The sequence below is a fragment of the Hippocampus comes genome, unplaced genomic scaffold (genome assembly GCF_001891065.2).
Source record: "Hippocampus comes isolate QL1 unplaced genomic scaffold, H_comes_QL1_v1.1 scaffold39, whole genome shotgun sequence".
NCBI classification, from domain to species: domain Eukaryota; kingdom Metazoa; phylum Chordata; class Actinopteri; order Syngnathiformes; family Syngnathidae; genus Hippocampus; species Hippocampus comes.
In genome coordinates, this window is record NW_017842054.1 from 577,448 (window position 1) to 591,101 (window position 13,654).

Here is a 13,654-nt window from a genome sequence, read left to right on the forward strand (position 1 = left end):
GGCACAGAGGCGCTGAGGAGGCGGGCCAATACGAGTGACCCCGCGGCCAATGTTTGATAACACTGATCTGCATTTGACATCGAGAGAGATGCGCGCGCGCGCGCGCGCGCACACACACACTCACACACACACACACACACCTTGGGAATATAGCAGTGGGTGGGGAAGCAGGGGCGGGGACTCATGGGAGAGGTTGCAGCTGCCGAGTCCAAAACAACAAAGCCACATGCACTCGGGAACACAAAAACGTACGCAAATGAGCAATTTCCACATCCTCTCATCCGTCTGAGGCGCTGAACCGGAACGTAACCTCGGCTATGATCACAGGGAGGGATGAGCGGCGGGCCCAGGTACACGCTCGCACGCATCCAACACATGCCGAATGGACGTGGCGCCACAATGGGCTGCAAGCAAAGGGCGAGTTGGCGTTACCTGTTCAAGTAGGCGCTGACCAGCGGCGCGCAGAGATTGGCGCTGGGCTTGGCCAGTCCCAACGTGAAGATGGTGTCTTGAAGGCGCTGGACCACGGGGGCGCCGCCATTGGCCACTGCGGCGCTGAGGGTGTGGAAGAACATGGTGACGTGGTTGTCGTTCAGCACCACGTCCTTCTCTCTCATCTCCTTCAGGATGTCCACGGCCTCTGGAGAAGAAGCCGCCAGACAACACAAAGAGCAACAAATGAACACATGCGATCCGAAACAAAGGAAAAGTGGGGTGCGCAAATGCTTTCATAAAAGGCCCTCTTAGCTAATTCCACGCAGGGAAAACAAATCCATATCAAAACAGCATTTTGCTCGCAGCAGGGGATGCAAATGCAACCCTGGATAATGCCAACTCTGCTCTAATTGCTACGTGCGGTTTTCGAAACGAGACCACAATTAGAGGACCCCTACGACGAAGGCCATCTTTTCGCCTTGGCCAGGCGGAGAAGGGGGTGGGGGCGGGCTAAATTATAGGCACGCGGCGCCGAGGGCCAGCCGCGGCCTCGACGAGACCTCTGGAAACGGGATGAGGGGCCCGTCCATTTTGCATGGAAATGCAGGGCTATTTTCCTCGCCACGCACCCATCTGGCCAACACAGGAGGGGGGGCTGAACAGGGGAGTGTGCACACATGCGTGCGTGCGTGCGTATTACGAGGATAAAGTCATTAAGATGCATTTACCATCTATTTAGACAGCTGCTAATGGGTTGATAGCGATACAGCCGCTTTCCAAACCAGATACTCATCTATACACCGTGACCGAGGGGCATGACGCGAACGTGCGCGGAATATCTGTAAGGTTTCCAGTACGCAGGTGTGGCTGAACTCGAAAACGCAATGCCAGGCATCTGAACGAGGAATACACCATTGTTTAGCATGTCAGGATACAGCAAAATTCTCAGTTTGCTAGACATATGTGAACAGGACCAGATTTAACATAAGAAACTGCTGGCTATTTGTCTTATATTATGGTTTCTCTTTTTTTTTTGGGGGGGGGGTACACACACACACACACACACACACACACACACACACACACACACACACATGCATATGTGTGTGTGTGCGCGTGTGTAGAAAATGGCAATTATACTGCATTGGGGATAAGCGAGACGAAAACTCTAGCCCTTCCCTTGGATGTCCTGTCGTCCCCTTGGATTTCACCTTTCATTTCCACGGTCACGCGTGTGTTGCTGGTGGATCAACGCCCTCAGTTCTCACCCCCAACTAAAGTCCGCGGTCTCCGAGCCGCGCTCTCCATCACCCTGTGACACAGCCGCTAATCACCCAGGCCAATGGCTCGGAGCTGATCGGGCCAAATGGAGCGGTCCATCCACCATTCAAGCCACCCCGCGCTTCCCGGCGGGCATCCGCCGTTGCTTTTACCCGCCCGTCTCGCCAGTATGCATAACCATCAGCTCAGCCAAGCATCTGGGCCGGCAAAGCGAGCCAGACCACTCACACGTGCACGCGAGCGAGCATCAGGAGACAGGGAGGAGGACAGGCAAACTAACATCACACAGTCCGGTGGTTCATCTAATGCTCCCTGACGCGGGAGCAGGCGAAAAGAGACAAAGACGACCGACTCGCAGCACGTGGCGGAAAAGAACGACAGGCGAAGTGAAGGCCAAGGGCAGGTCAAAGAGACAAGTGGTGATGGAGAGGTGTAGTTAAATCCAGAAAGGCAAGACAAGCGGAAGACTGAGGCAGTGTCTCCTATTTTGTGAGCTTTTCACCATAACCTCTTGCGAGTTGTTTGTTTCGGAGGGGGGACTACTTCCCGTCTCCCCTATTGGCAGTAGACTGCATGCTTGATAGAGTTGAAGGCCAAAGATTGACTAAAACGTCGGAAAGACATGAATCGTTTTCTAACCTACGACCCACTGACAGCTGTTTATTAAATGCGAAATTCAAGGCTCGATGGCAGTTAGGGCCGGCAAAAGAGGAGTTACAAAGCATGCTTGTTCTGTCTTGTTTACTTTCATCTATGGCGGGGTCGGCAACATATGTCTGGAGCCGCCAAAAATGAAAAGCCTTATAATGAAGGCAACCCATGCTGTATGGATCGATATTAGCTCTCTTCGCCTACTATCAAAATGACTAAGTTGGCTACAAATGCACATCCAGCCTTCATGATGAAATGTTTTTTTTTTTGCCCTGCAGTGCATCCTGTAGAACAGGGGTGCCCAACCATTTTTGACTGAAGCTCTATTTTTTGATCAACCAGCTTCCCGCGATCGACCCGTGACCACACGCACGCATACGCACACACTTACACACGTATGCAATAATGAGCAACGGCCATAACGGCCTCTAAGATGAACGTGGCATCCAGATGTAAAATACAATCGTCAGACAAAGAGGCTTGAAGCAGATGTGAAGACAGATGTTTTGAACAAAGGTTCAAGACGCAGCAGACGTAAATTCATTGATTCGACGAGGAGGAAAGTCAAAAGTGAAGAAGTTAACAGGCACGAGTTGAACTACAGCAAAAGAGGTGCCGTGATAAAAACCACGCCGGTCAACATGATCGTCATCTGGGGCCCGGTGTGCGCGGTGCGAGCCGGGAAGCCCGCCGGTGCCTGAGCGGGGGAGAGGGGGGGGGGGGCGCTAACATCAAGGTTAGCCAAGTGTGCTAATGTGGGCGACAAGCGTCTCGCCCGTTGCGCGCACTCAGGCTAATGGCCAACGCTTTAGCGCGGCCTATGCACAAGCCGCCACGCGCAGACGGACACTCCAACTGTCGCGCCCAACAAATACCTTTTGCTTGAATTCACATGCAAATGTGTGTGTGTGTGTGTGTGTGTGTGTGTGTGTGTGTGTGTGTGTGTGTGTGTGTGTGTGTGTGTGTGTGTATATACACACCACTCAGGCACTTTGGTGGACATGATCTGCCATGAGCATCAAGGCGGATTTCAATAATTCCACAAAAATGCACAGAGTCCTGTAATTTTCCCCCTCTCATTTCTCTCTGATGCAGGGGTGCGTGCACATTTGTGTGCGTGCGTGCGTGTGTATCTAGAGATGTCAAACGGCCGTGCGAGGAGGGAGGACAGAGGACAGACACGGGAAACATTTGGCTGTCATTGTGTGAATAAAAAGAGAGAGAGAAAAAAATAGAAAGCAAAGCGGCAGCACTGATGGTAATTGGCTCCTCGATGAGCAGAAGGAAATTCACCGTAGCATTGTGAAAATGCTTGGCTAATTTGTATGCTTTGAGGGAGACAGGCGGACCGGTGAGAGACACACACACACGCGCGCGCGCGCGCGCACAGGCACTCACACACTTTTAACATTTTTCCATAGAGCGTGAGTGACTATTAAGAAACAGAAGAAAAAGACTGACCTGACAACAGCAAGGGTCTCTTTTGGTGTTTAAATGTTAAAAATCCTATACTGTAGTGACAAGAAATGACCATGACTTGATGGGGGACACGCCATACATTGCGCCAGATTAAAAAAAAAAATAAATGAAAGGAAAGGAAAAAAATCAAATTGACATTAAACAATCGTCACTGAAGTTAGGCTGAATCAATTTAAGGGGAAAATGAGTTTTCTTGTCAAATATGCAATACTTGTATCTTTGTATGTCACCAAATTATTTATGTACATTTATTTTAATATTTGTGTATGTTGTGTTGTCTCATATCTTAGGATGTAAATTTTTTTATGTATTGCTACAGGTTTTATACGTGGAATACGTTTGTATTTTTTCCTAATCATTTTGCATTTTTCATTCACAATTGAAGCATTTTTGTCTGATATTCTTGTCAAATACATATCGGTTGTCAAACATAAATGATCCATCCAATTTTTGGGGCCAAATATTTTTGTATACTTTTTGTTGTTTTTGCATTTTTAGACTATCCCCCCCCCCCAAAAAAAAACCCCTCAACTCAAGATAGCTTTCAAAAGCTGTACATTTCCTGCAGTGCAAGACAACTGCAGTCTTTGAAACTTTCTGAATTTTTTTTTTCTTGCTCAAGCAGAGACGGCGGCTACGTAGGCTATTTTATCTTCTTCTGACATTCCCGCTAATCCTGGTTGACAACTGTACCCAGGGGGGGTTGTGACAACACTTCAATCTTCAATCCAAGATCCGGTGTTGGATACAATCCAACACGATCCGATTCTTGCTTTGACCGGTTTTGATTTTGCACCTGCGATGCAACTCAAAATCGCTACGTTTATCAGTCTGGTGAGAAAAGAGCTCCGACAGTTTGAAAATGAAGGACGACTGTTCAACGGCCGGCGTCTCAGTGCAAGGATGCGGAAGTGGAGAGTAACCAAATGACTGGGAGAGAGAACTCACTGGCGACAAGCTTACCTTCCACTCGGCCATTCTTGGCGAGCACCTTGACAAGTGCGATGTATTTACTGCTATCAAGCGCCACGGATGAATCCTGACGGCTCCTGAGGAAGGAGAACGGAGAGAGACAGACATTGGGGATTCATGTATTCCGCTCATCGTATTGTAGTCAGATGTGGGGAGCAGGTGACGGATGGAAGAAACGGGAAGCGGGGGGCGAGGGGGGGGGGGGCTTTCCTGCGTTCGACGCAGTCAACAGAGCGGGCCGGCCGGACCTTGCATTAATGTCTCTCCCGATAGCGATCAAGTTCAACTTTAATGGTTGCGGCGTCATGTGTGTGCGTGGCGTGCGCGTATCCTGCTTGCCGCACATTTCCCTCTTCAGGTTGAGCGCCTCCTCCGCATCGTTGTGGCGGCAGCACAGGTTGATGAGGACGGCGTAGGCCCCGAGGCTCATCTCGTCCTGGTGTTGCCGCTTCAGCTCGAGGGCGCGCTGCAGGTTCTGCAAAGAGGCGGAGGCTCTTAAGAGGAGAGCCCAACCATTAAAAATACAGCAGACCCTCACAGCACAATGCAATGCATTTTGCATCATTAGTTACCTTGTAAAGCCCCCGCCCGCCCCCCCTCCAAAAATAATTTTAAAAAATCTATTCAAACACTAAGTGGAGGCCCTTCAAAGGCTGAGGAGGCAGAGTGGGTAACTTTAAGACGAAATGGACCACACAGCTCATCCGAACGGCTGCCAACTGTGTGATTTCATCCAGCTAATCAACGCAAAAAGCAGTGAGAAGGATGACGACAATCTTGAAGAGGGGTGCACTTTATTAGTCGTGATTAAAACGGTGAAAAAGTTCATTGAATAAAAATGACTAGTACCGCAATCAAGTTCTGCCGTGAAGTTATGAATGTCTTCTTGATCATCTCGAGAATGACTTCCACGGATCATTTTTCATCGAAAGGCTGCTCTCTATTCTTATATTTTTGTGTACTTTGTGATACTTTTGACGTAGTATTGTTTTTCTTTCATCATATTTGTATTCGGAATATTCTTGTATTTTTCCAAAAACTGTCCAACTATTTTAGTTTGTACATGGTATGGTATATGCTGTCTCCTTTGTGTTCACATTTTGCAAAATATTTTCCATCAAAACGTTTCCGGCCAACTGCACACCATTGGAGAGGCAGAGGTGTCATGATGCCGGCATCAAAAAGTGAGATCAAAAAACAAGCCTAAAGCAGTGTACCTCCTCAGCCGAGAGAGCCTGGATGACCTGCTTCAGCGTCAAAGCCAGAGGTTTGTTTTCCGCTTTGAGCTCGGCCAGTTTCGCCTCCAGAAATGGCACTTTCCCCTCAAGTCCCTGACGGTAAGCAAACACAAAGGTTAACGCTACTCAGAAAGAGATGAAAACAAAGAAATCAATCAAAAGCCGAACACTGTTGTCCCACTTACGTTCAGGCGGGGCGCCGTTTGCTCATTTGGGTCCACCAGCGCGATCACATCCTGACACAAAGACGCACGAGGTCAATATGCAGAGTCAGGTCAGACTTCCTTTTTTAATTCTTTGCATACAAACAGATTGCTCACTCGAGCGCCCGCACGCCCACCATGTGTGGAAAAACACTAGGAAGTCAATCTTTTGTCAATTGCTCCCCCCTGGCCCCCAAAATATGACCATGAGCAAGTCCTTCAGAATTTTGCCCCACTGTGATGTAACAGTGAGGTCATGACAAAACAACACCCCCGACCAAATTCTGCCCTTCTCCCCCCCATGACAAACGATGAGCAGAGCCGCATTGGGTTTAGCAAATTAGCGTCAACAAACAGCACTAGCTCGCTTCTGAGTAGCGGCACATATCTGACTGCTCGGTAAATGTTTGTGCGCCGAATGCGCCGACGTGGATCAGCACACTCGCGAACAGCGGTGCCATTCAGCGGTTCGGTGATCAAGTGCTGTGCGTTTGTTTGTACCTTGATGAGCTCTGGAGCGTGGCAGGCCTCCAGCACGTTTCTGATGCCTCTGTAGATATTTGCAGAGATGACGATGTTCTGTCAAATAAAAACAAATGACCAACGGATCAACTTAAAAGCACGCATGTTCAAGGGGCAAAAGAGGTCAAGATTAATGAAGCCATAAGTAAGAAGTGGTTAAGTTTGGTCCAGCTTTAATTGACTTCAGCCGCCGAGGGCCAATTAGGGGCTGCCACAGAGTTTGCATTTAAATTAAAGGATGAATGAGGATGGAAATTAAAAGGTGAATTTAAATGCTCTTGGGGCAGACGACAAGGGGAAAAAAAAATGAAGGTGGCAAAGAAATGACATTATAAGCAGACTAAGCATCTCGAGACGCTTTTTTAAAATCTGCAGATGTTAACAGCAAGATGTTTACGGTGTGGATTACTGTACAATTTATATCGGGATTGCAGACGGAGCTGAATGGCTAAGAGGCAGCTTGTGAAACATGAACTAATCTGTCGGAACACGTCTGGAAGTCTCAGCTCAGAGTTTGCACGCAGCGAGTAATCTGGCTGCTTGATGACGCACTGGAAATAAAGTCAAAGCGAGTTTAAAGACAAGGGAGGTGCTGATTCTCTGCACCTTAAGGATACGCTGAAAAGTATCCTTGCGCAGTGTCTATGAGTGCTCAAATGTATTTGGTCTGAAAGGAGTGCTATCGGTGCATGACTCATATTTTTTTTTCCTTTATTATTTTCCAACGTTTGTATTTTTTTTGTCCCAAGTTTGTAGTATTTGGTTATAATATTTTTATCAGAATTATTTTCTTGTGTCAATATACATTTTTTGTGTAATCATTTTGTATTTTTTTTAAATCATGATTTTTCAGTACTGTACTTCATATCCAAGTATTTTTTTTACCCAATATTTTTTTCTTCTCAAAAGGTTCACATTTTATGTCTCACACGAGGGTGCAGGTGTGTACCTGCGCCTTCAGCTGGTTGAAGTAATTCCTCAGTTTGTCTTCCTGCGCTTGCATATTGCTCTCTGACATGCTGTCCATCAGATTGTACAGGAAGTAGGCGACCGTGTCTGGATGTGAAAACACACACACGCGCATTGAGTAGCAGCCCAGGGAATACATTTCATTTGCCACCACGTCAGTCAGTGCATCCATTTGTGTGTTTATATTTTCGTGGCGGTCCTGCTGACAGAGGCTGCTTTGGGGTCGCGGTGTGTGCCATGGTTGGCTGGCGCTGACAGCGGTGGCTAACTTCAACACATGCGTATGTGAACGCCCGCCCGCCCGCCCACCCACATACAAAGCGAGGCTCGCAGATGTTGTCTAACGGGATGTGACATGGATAGCAATCTCCATCGCTTGCACCAGCACCAGCACCAGCACACGCACACACACCAGTTCCACCACTGGGGGACTGGGTCTTGGCCTCGCTCTCGCGCGTGCACGCACACAGTGACATTAACGCCTCACAAACGCACGTTTTACCGCAGACATTTCACGCTCTTTACATGCTGGCCACACACACAGTCACAACTCAGTGCTGTGTCAGCGGCCAGGCTGTGTTTCCGCCTATGGCGAACAAGGGCATTTCTTTCACCCTAACACACACACACACACACACACACAATTTTTATGCGAGTTGAATTATAGCTGCAAACCGCCGACGCTGTAAAGGTGAACGCTAACATGCGGCAAGAGTTTACCTGCCGGTTTGGTGTGTGCTTTGCTGAAGCGTTCGTCTTCATACAAGAGCTTGGTTATCTGTTTGAAGAAACAAAGAGCCGTTAGATCTCCATTGGAACTAAAGGCTCGGCTAGTTTGCACTGGAGCTAACGCAAAGTTAAACATTGATTTATTCCTGCACTATATGCACAGCCTGAAAATTAACATTGAATGTTAACTGAAACACTCAATGTTTCGGTTAACGAAGGCAGTTCTGTCAAGTGACCGTCGGCTAGCGTAATCTTTCTTTGTACCGCTTCCATGAGGACTAATGTTGTGTCTAGTGGGTGCAGGGGACATGAAGCTCATTACCTTCACCATACTCTCCATGTCATCAGACCTGCAGTAGGGGGCAGTGGAGGACAAGGCATTAGCTCTCATTCCACACGCTGTCATTTCAAACACACACCAGCAAGTTTAGATACTTTGGTCTCTTGGAGCATAAGAAAAAAGACGACGCCAGTCTACGGAGGATATAGCTTCATTTAAGTCACTGGTGTCTTTCTTCATGTTTTCAACACCACATGAACGTCATCCTGAGAAAAATCTGCTTGGTCGTGCCTTTCTCACCGCCAAATAATTCAATTGCAACGTACTGATGAGCAGGTGTTTTAATCGACTCCATTTGTTGACTGCGCGGCTAGCAAATCAGGCAACATTGCAGTCACATCACTATGGCGACAAAAGTGACAAGTATGGCACTAAAGGCCACGCACGAGGCGCAGATGAGGCTTGACGCCCTCCGGCCCACAGGATAAGAAAGACGAGACAGCGGGACAAAAGCACGTCAAACCACAAAAGACACACACACGCTAAATGATGACGCGCGACATCACTGGTGCTGTCAGCGAGCCGGCGAGGAGGAGAGAGGAGAAGCGGAGAGGTCTTTAATGATTAAATTATCCCTTGACCTTGTCTTTGACAGGTCCCCGCAACACAATGGGGCACGCGCACACACACAAAAACACACACATGCAGGTCCCAATTACTACCCTGTCAGGGAGGCTTATGGAGTGCACGAGAGTGTGTGTGTGTGTTAACGGAAGAAGAGGTGAGGAACAGAATCAAACTCCAAAATGGATGAAAATAAAAATATAAAATTATGTTGGACATGGTGATACGTGCACATCCAGTAGTGCCTTGACTTAATCCACAAACAGCTTCTCAAGCAACTCAGCAAAGCTGCACCAAGTCTTTTTTTCCACCGGCATGATGAAGAAATGCCTGTGAGATTTGTTGAAATTGTATTGCTGCACCGTTTACGTTGAAATATCTGATGCATAAAACATCTTGCCGCAGCATCGATGCGATTCATTTATCATTATATGTTAACATTAAGACGGCAGACTTTGCCAAGGCACCATGATGTCATTTTAGATAGACAATGCGTAATCTCTTTCACTTATGATTAGTTTAACAGTAAACCTCAACAGTGACTGTCAAAAAACAACTTGCTGCTACACCTATTTTGTTGAAGTTTACTCCCTGCGAAACTGCTGCTTTTTGTCAAGTTAAATTTGCAGCCACTATCGAGCGCTACACGTATGAAATATGTAATCCAACCATCCATTTTCCAATTTGCTTCTCCTCACAAGGGTCACGGGGGGCCAAAGCTTATCCGGGCCATCTTCGGGCAGGAGGCAGGGGACACCCTCAACTGGCTGCCACGCAATCGCAGGGCATACATAGACCAACGACCATCCGCGCTCATACCTAGGGACAATTTCGAGTGTTCCATCAACCTGCCGTGCACATTTTTAGAATGTGGGAGGAAACCCACGCAGGCACGGGGAGAACGTGCAAACGCCACACAGGAGGCCGGAGTTTGATTCCGGGCTCCGGAACTCTGCACCCTGAGGCGGGTGTGCGAAAAAGTTGACTACCGGGCCGCCCCGAATATGTAATATGACAAAAAAAAAAATATTCACTCTTGTCAAGTTAATACTAACACAAATGTGACTTCATAATTAAAAAAAAAAGTTTCCATCAATTCCCTGGCTAGAAAAAGTTTTCATGTGAATTGTATTATTATTATGATTATTATTAATTTTTTTTAAATAAATATTTGTGCTGGTATGGATATGACCTGTATTATTGGATGGAGTCACAAATTACATTTTGTGATTTTGAACACAGTTCTCAAGGGCCTCTCGGTGAAACTGGCTGAAAATGAAATTTAGCTGAATTTGGTGAAGTTGGCTTTTGGTTTGTTTGGGTCCCAGCGGACAAGTAGGCACTTTGCTGCGACTCACCTCCAGCCTGGCTCTGGCATGAATTAGGAAAGAGGGTAGGGGAGCGCTATTGGTGTGCAACAACGTCGCGTTAAAACGCTAAATATTCATAAAGACCCCGTTTCAAGCGGAGCCCGCCAGTGTGACTGGGGTCGAGGCTTCTTTGCGTGCTAGGGTGAAACGGAGGGAGACCGCAGGGCTGGTTCGGGCTATTTGGTAGGGGGGGGGGGGGGGGGGGGGGGGGGGGGGGGGGGGGGGGGGGGGGGGGGCAGCTGTGGGCATCTGCTCATTTGCATATCTCCCACGGTGCTTTGGGGCGAGGGCCAGCGGATGAAGCCTCCATATGCATGAGGCAGCCGGGTGCGTATGCTGCCTTTCTCCCCGCAGCTGCACGCACGCATACACACCGAGGCTCTGTCGATGGTGTGATAGGCAGCACATGTCGTATGCAAAACATATGCCGCTGTGACCTCCAAGAGTGCTACGGGCCTCCCTAAAACATGAGTCCAGAGTCGCGTGGCAAAATATGGAAATGTAGGAGCGCGTGCGCACGCGTGCGCACGCGTGCGGCGGAGAAACAGCCAGTGCGCACAACAGGTTAATTGACTGACTTTCTGAAGCCCTGGATGAGGCTGCCGCGGAAAATCCCAAGCTCCAGCGGGGGGTGGGAAGGGTCCGACACTGAAAAAGACAGGAAAAGGGAGATGAATACATGTAGAAGGCTGTTTGTTTAATCTGCGCTGTTGATTTGTCGGCAAATAGACATTTAACTCTACTTGGATGAAAAATGGAGTCCTTACTTTTCCAACAGAAGAACAGGATGAGGGAGTTGCACAAGGGTTGATGAGTTTGCGGACGGTTTTTTGATTATTTTATTTTGATTATTTATTTATTTTTCCCAGAAATAGGGAGAGCGGGCATGGATCAGGGTTGGATTTGTCAAGTTGAAGGTGGTCAGCTTGTAGGTGAACCGTCAGTCCGTTTTTTTGTTTTTTTTTTAATAGCAGAAAGTCTTTAGCCCCCTTCAAACTCCAAAGTGTCTCTTTGACACGCTCAGCTCCCTGCTTCACTCCTGACCTTCACCACTTCAAATCCACGCATTGATAGACAGACAGACACGCATGCGCGCACAACACACACAGTATATGTGAAGGCTAACATCGTCATTTCAGATGGCAAAAAGTGTTTGCGGCTAACAGTGTTGTTTTTTCCGTGGATACCCGCTCGAAATGGCACTTGGAGTAGCTCCTTTCTTTCCATTTTTCTTTTTTTTTTTTTAAATTCAAACGAAACAAATCTGAAGTCTACCCATACACGTCACTTGACAGTAACCATCTGGAGATAATGCTGCAAGAAAGGTTGCCACAATTATTTTACGTTAGCACCTTCTTGAAATGCGTAAAACGGGACACAGAGCTGACAGCAAATGCGAAAATGAGTAAAGGAGACGAAAACCAGCTAAAACGACAAACACGGGAAGCGTCATCTATTATTTAAGCCGGCCCCCTTTACGCCACACTCCTCTGCCCAGTGGAGGCGCCTCTTGTCCTTTGCTCTTTACATATTCACACACACTAATCTCTTAAAAAGCCCGATGAGCGCCAAAGAGTACGTGAGTGCGTGTGTGCGCACTGGGCCAATTAGCCCGCAGGCATAGCAGCAATTTTTATAATGACGGGTGCTCAAGATGCAGGCCATGCTTGTTCGTAATGGGAGGAATAAACAAGGCAGAATGTGTGTGTGTGTGTGTGCGTACATACACAAGGTATAGAGTTGAGCCAAGTTGCTTGTAGCCACCAATCGAATCTCCGAAGTTAAGAAACCCTCTGATTGCAGTGAAATGCCTGCATCCTGAAAGATGCAAATATTCAAATCATTCAAGAGAGTACAAAAGTTCTTACTGATCAGACGTTGTACATTTAAACGCTGAAACGTTCAACCATTTTGTTTCCTCGTAGAAAGTTCGCTCTCTTTAATGTGAACTGCCATCGGCAGACTAAGAAATTAGCATTGGGGCTACGATAATAAACAGAGTTGGAAGGATGACTTTAAAAATGTAATGGATACAATTCCCCGTTGAAAAAAACACGTAGATGGCAATGTGTAAGTACTAGTATATTGTTGTAGTGCAACTTTTCGATTATTCTGATGCCAAATACACGAAAACAGATGAAAGAAACAAAAGAATAAAATGTGGAGCTTTATAAGCATTTGTCTGGTGTTTTCTGTCTTACGTATGCATGGTTTTGGAAGGCGGGTGGAAGCACGAGCAATCAAGATTCATTTCCACACACATACACGCACACACATTACCTCGAAAGCCTGTCGAGCAACCTCAACGCTGGAGAAGACCGGATGGATGTAGGTGGATACGGTGTCGAGGTCCAGGGTGACGCCGAGCGCCTGCATGCCCTTCATCACCTCCACCACACCTTCAAAACACACAGAAAAATCAACTTTATCGACAAACAAATGAAGACTTTCACTTGGCAGTTTCCCACCCTGTGCTGCGCACACTTAAGCGCAAGCCTGGAGCTGTAGAAGCTGCAGAAAAGTGCAGCTAAGCAATCAACAGACTCATACGCACAATACTCTTAGCACTAGAGTGAAAAACATGTGTCGTCCCCCCCCCCAAACAAAATGCTCATGGATGCCAACTGCTTCACCTCGGACTAGAGTGGCATGCGTAAGACAAGCACTTGGCCTGAAGTGGACTCTTGCGAGTGTTGCCCTGCTCTCCAGCAGAGCCCTGAGGTCCTGCCCAAGGGAAGTCAGGCCTAAACAGCCACATGCATATGGAACAGCCACAGCCCCCCCCCCACACACACACACAGAAGTATGAAGGAGGCAGCAACAGCAGCAGCGCTTTGCACATGTCAGCGAGGGTGCCCGCGTGAGCTAAAACGAGTGCTCAAACACATTCCGTGTGTACAC

General features: G+C 47.7%; 1 protein-coding gene across 1 annotated transcript in view; it reads right to left on the minus strand.

Moving 5' to 3' along the window:
• Positions 1 to 13,654, minus strand: part of lrpprc (leucine-rich pentatricopeptide repeat containing) — a 46,177-nt gene that overhangs the window by 23,214 nt on the left and 9,309 nt on the right. The window contains exons 12-23 of the mRNA XM_019860325.1: positions 13,034 to 13,152; positions 12,481 to 12,571; positions 11,332 to 11,401; positions 8,802 to 8,829; positions 8,471 to 8,528; positions 7,731 to 7,837; positions 6,761 to 6,838; positions 6,242 to 6,292; positions 6,036 to 6,149; positions 5,163 to 5,293; positions 4,810 to 4,895; positions 433 to 640 (exon numbers count right to left, since the gene is read on the minus strand). Coding sequence (XP_019715884.1) covers positions 433 to 640; positions 4,810 to 4,895; positions 5,163 to 5,293; positions 6,036 to 6,149; positions 6,242 to 6,292; positions 6,761 to 6,838; positions 7,731 to 7,837; positions 8,471 to 8,528; positions 8,802 to 8,829; positions 11,332 to 11,401; positions 12,481 to 12,571; positions 13,034 to 13,152 — 1,141 coding nt within the window. The remainder of the gene's footprint in view (positions 1 to 432; positions 641 to 4,809; positions 4,896 to 5,162; positions 5,294 to 6,035; positions 6,150 to 6,241; positions 6,293 to 6,760; positions 6,839 to 7,730; positions 7,838 to 8,470; positions 8,529 to 8,801; positions 8,830 to 11,331; positions 11,402 to 12,480; positions 12,572 to 13,033; positions 13,153 to 13,654) is intronic.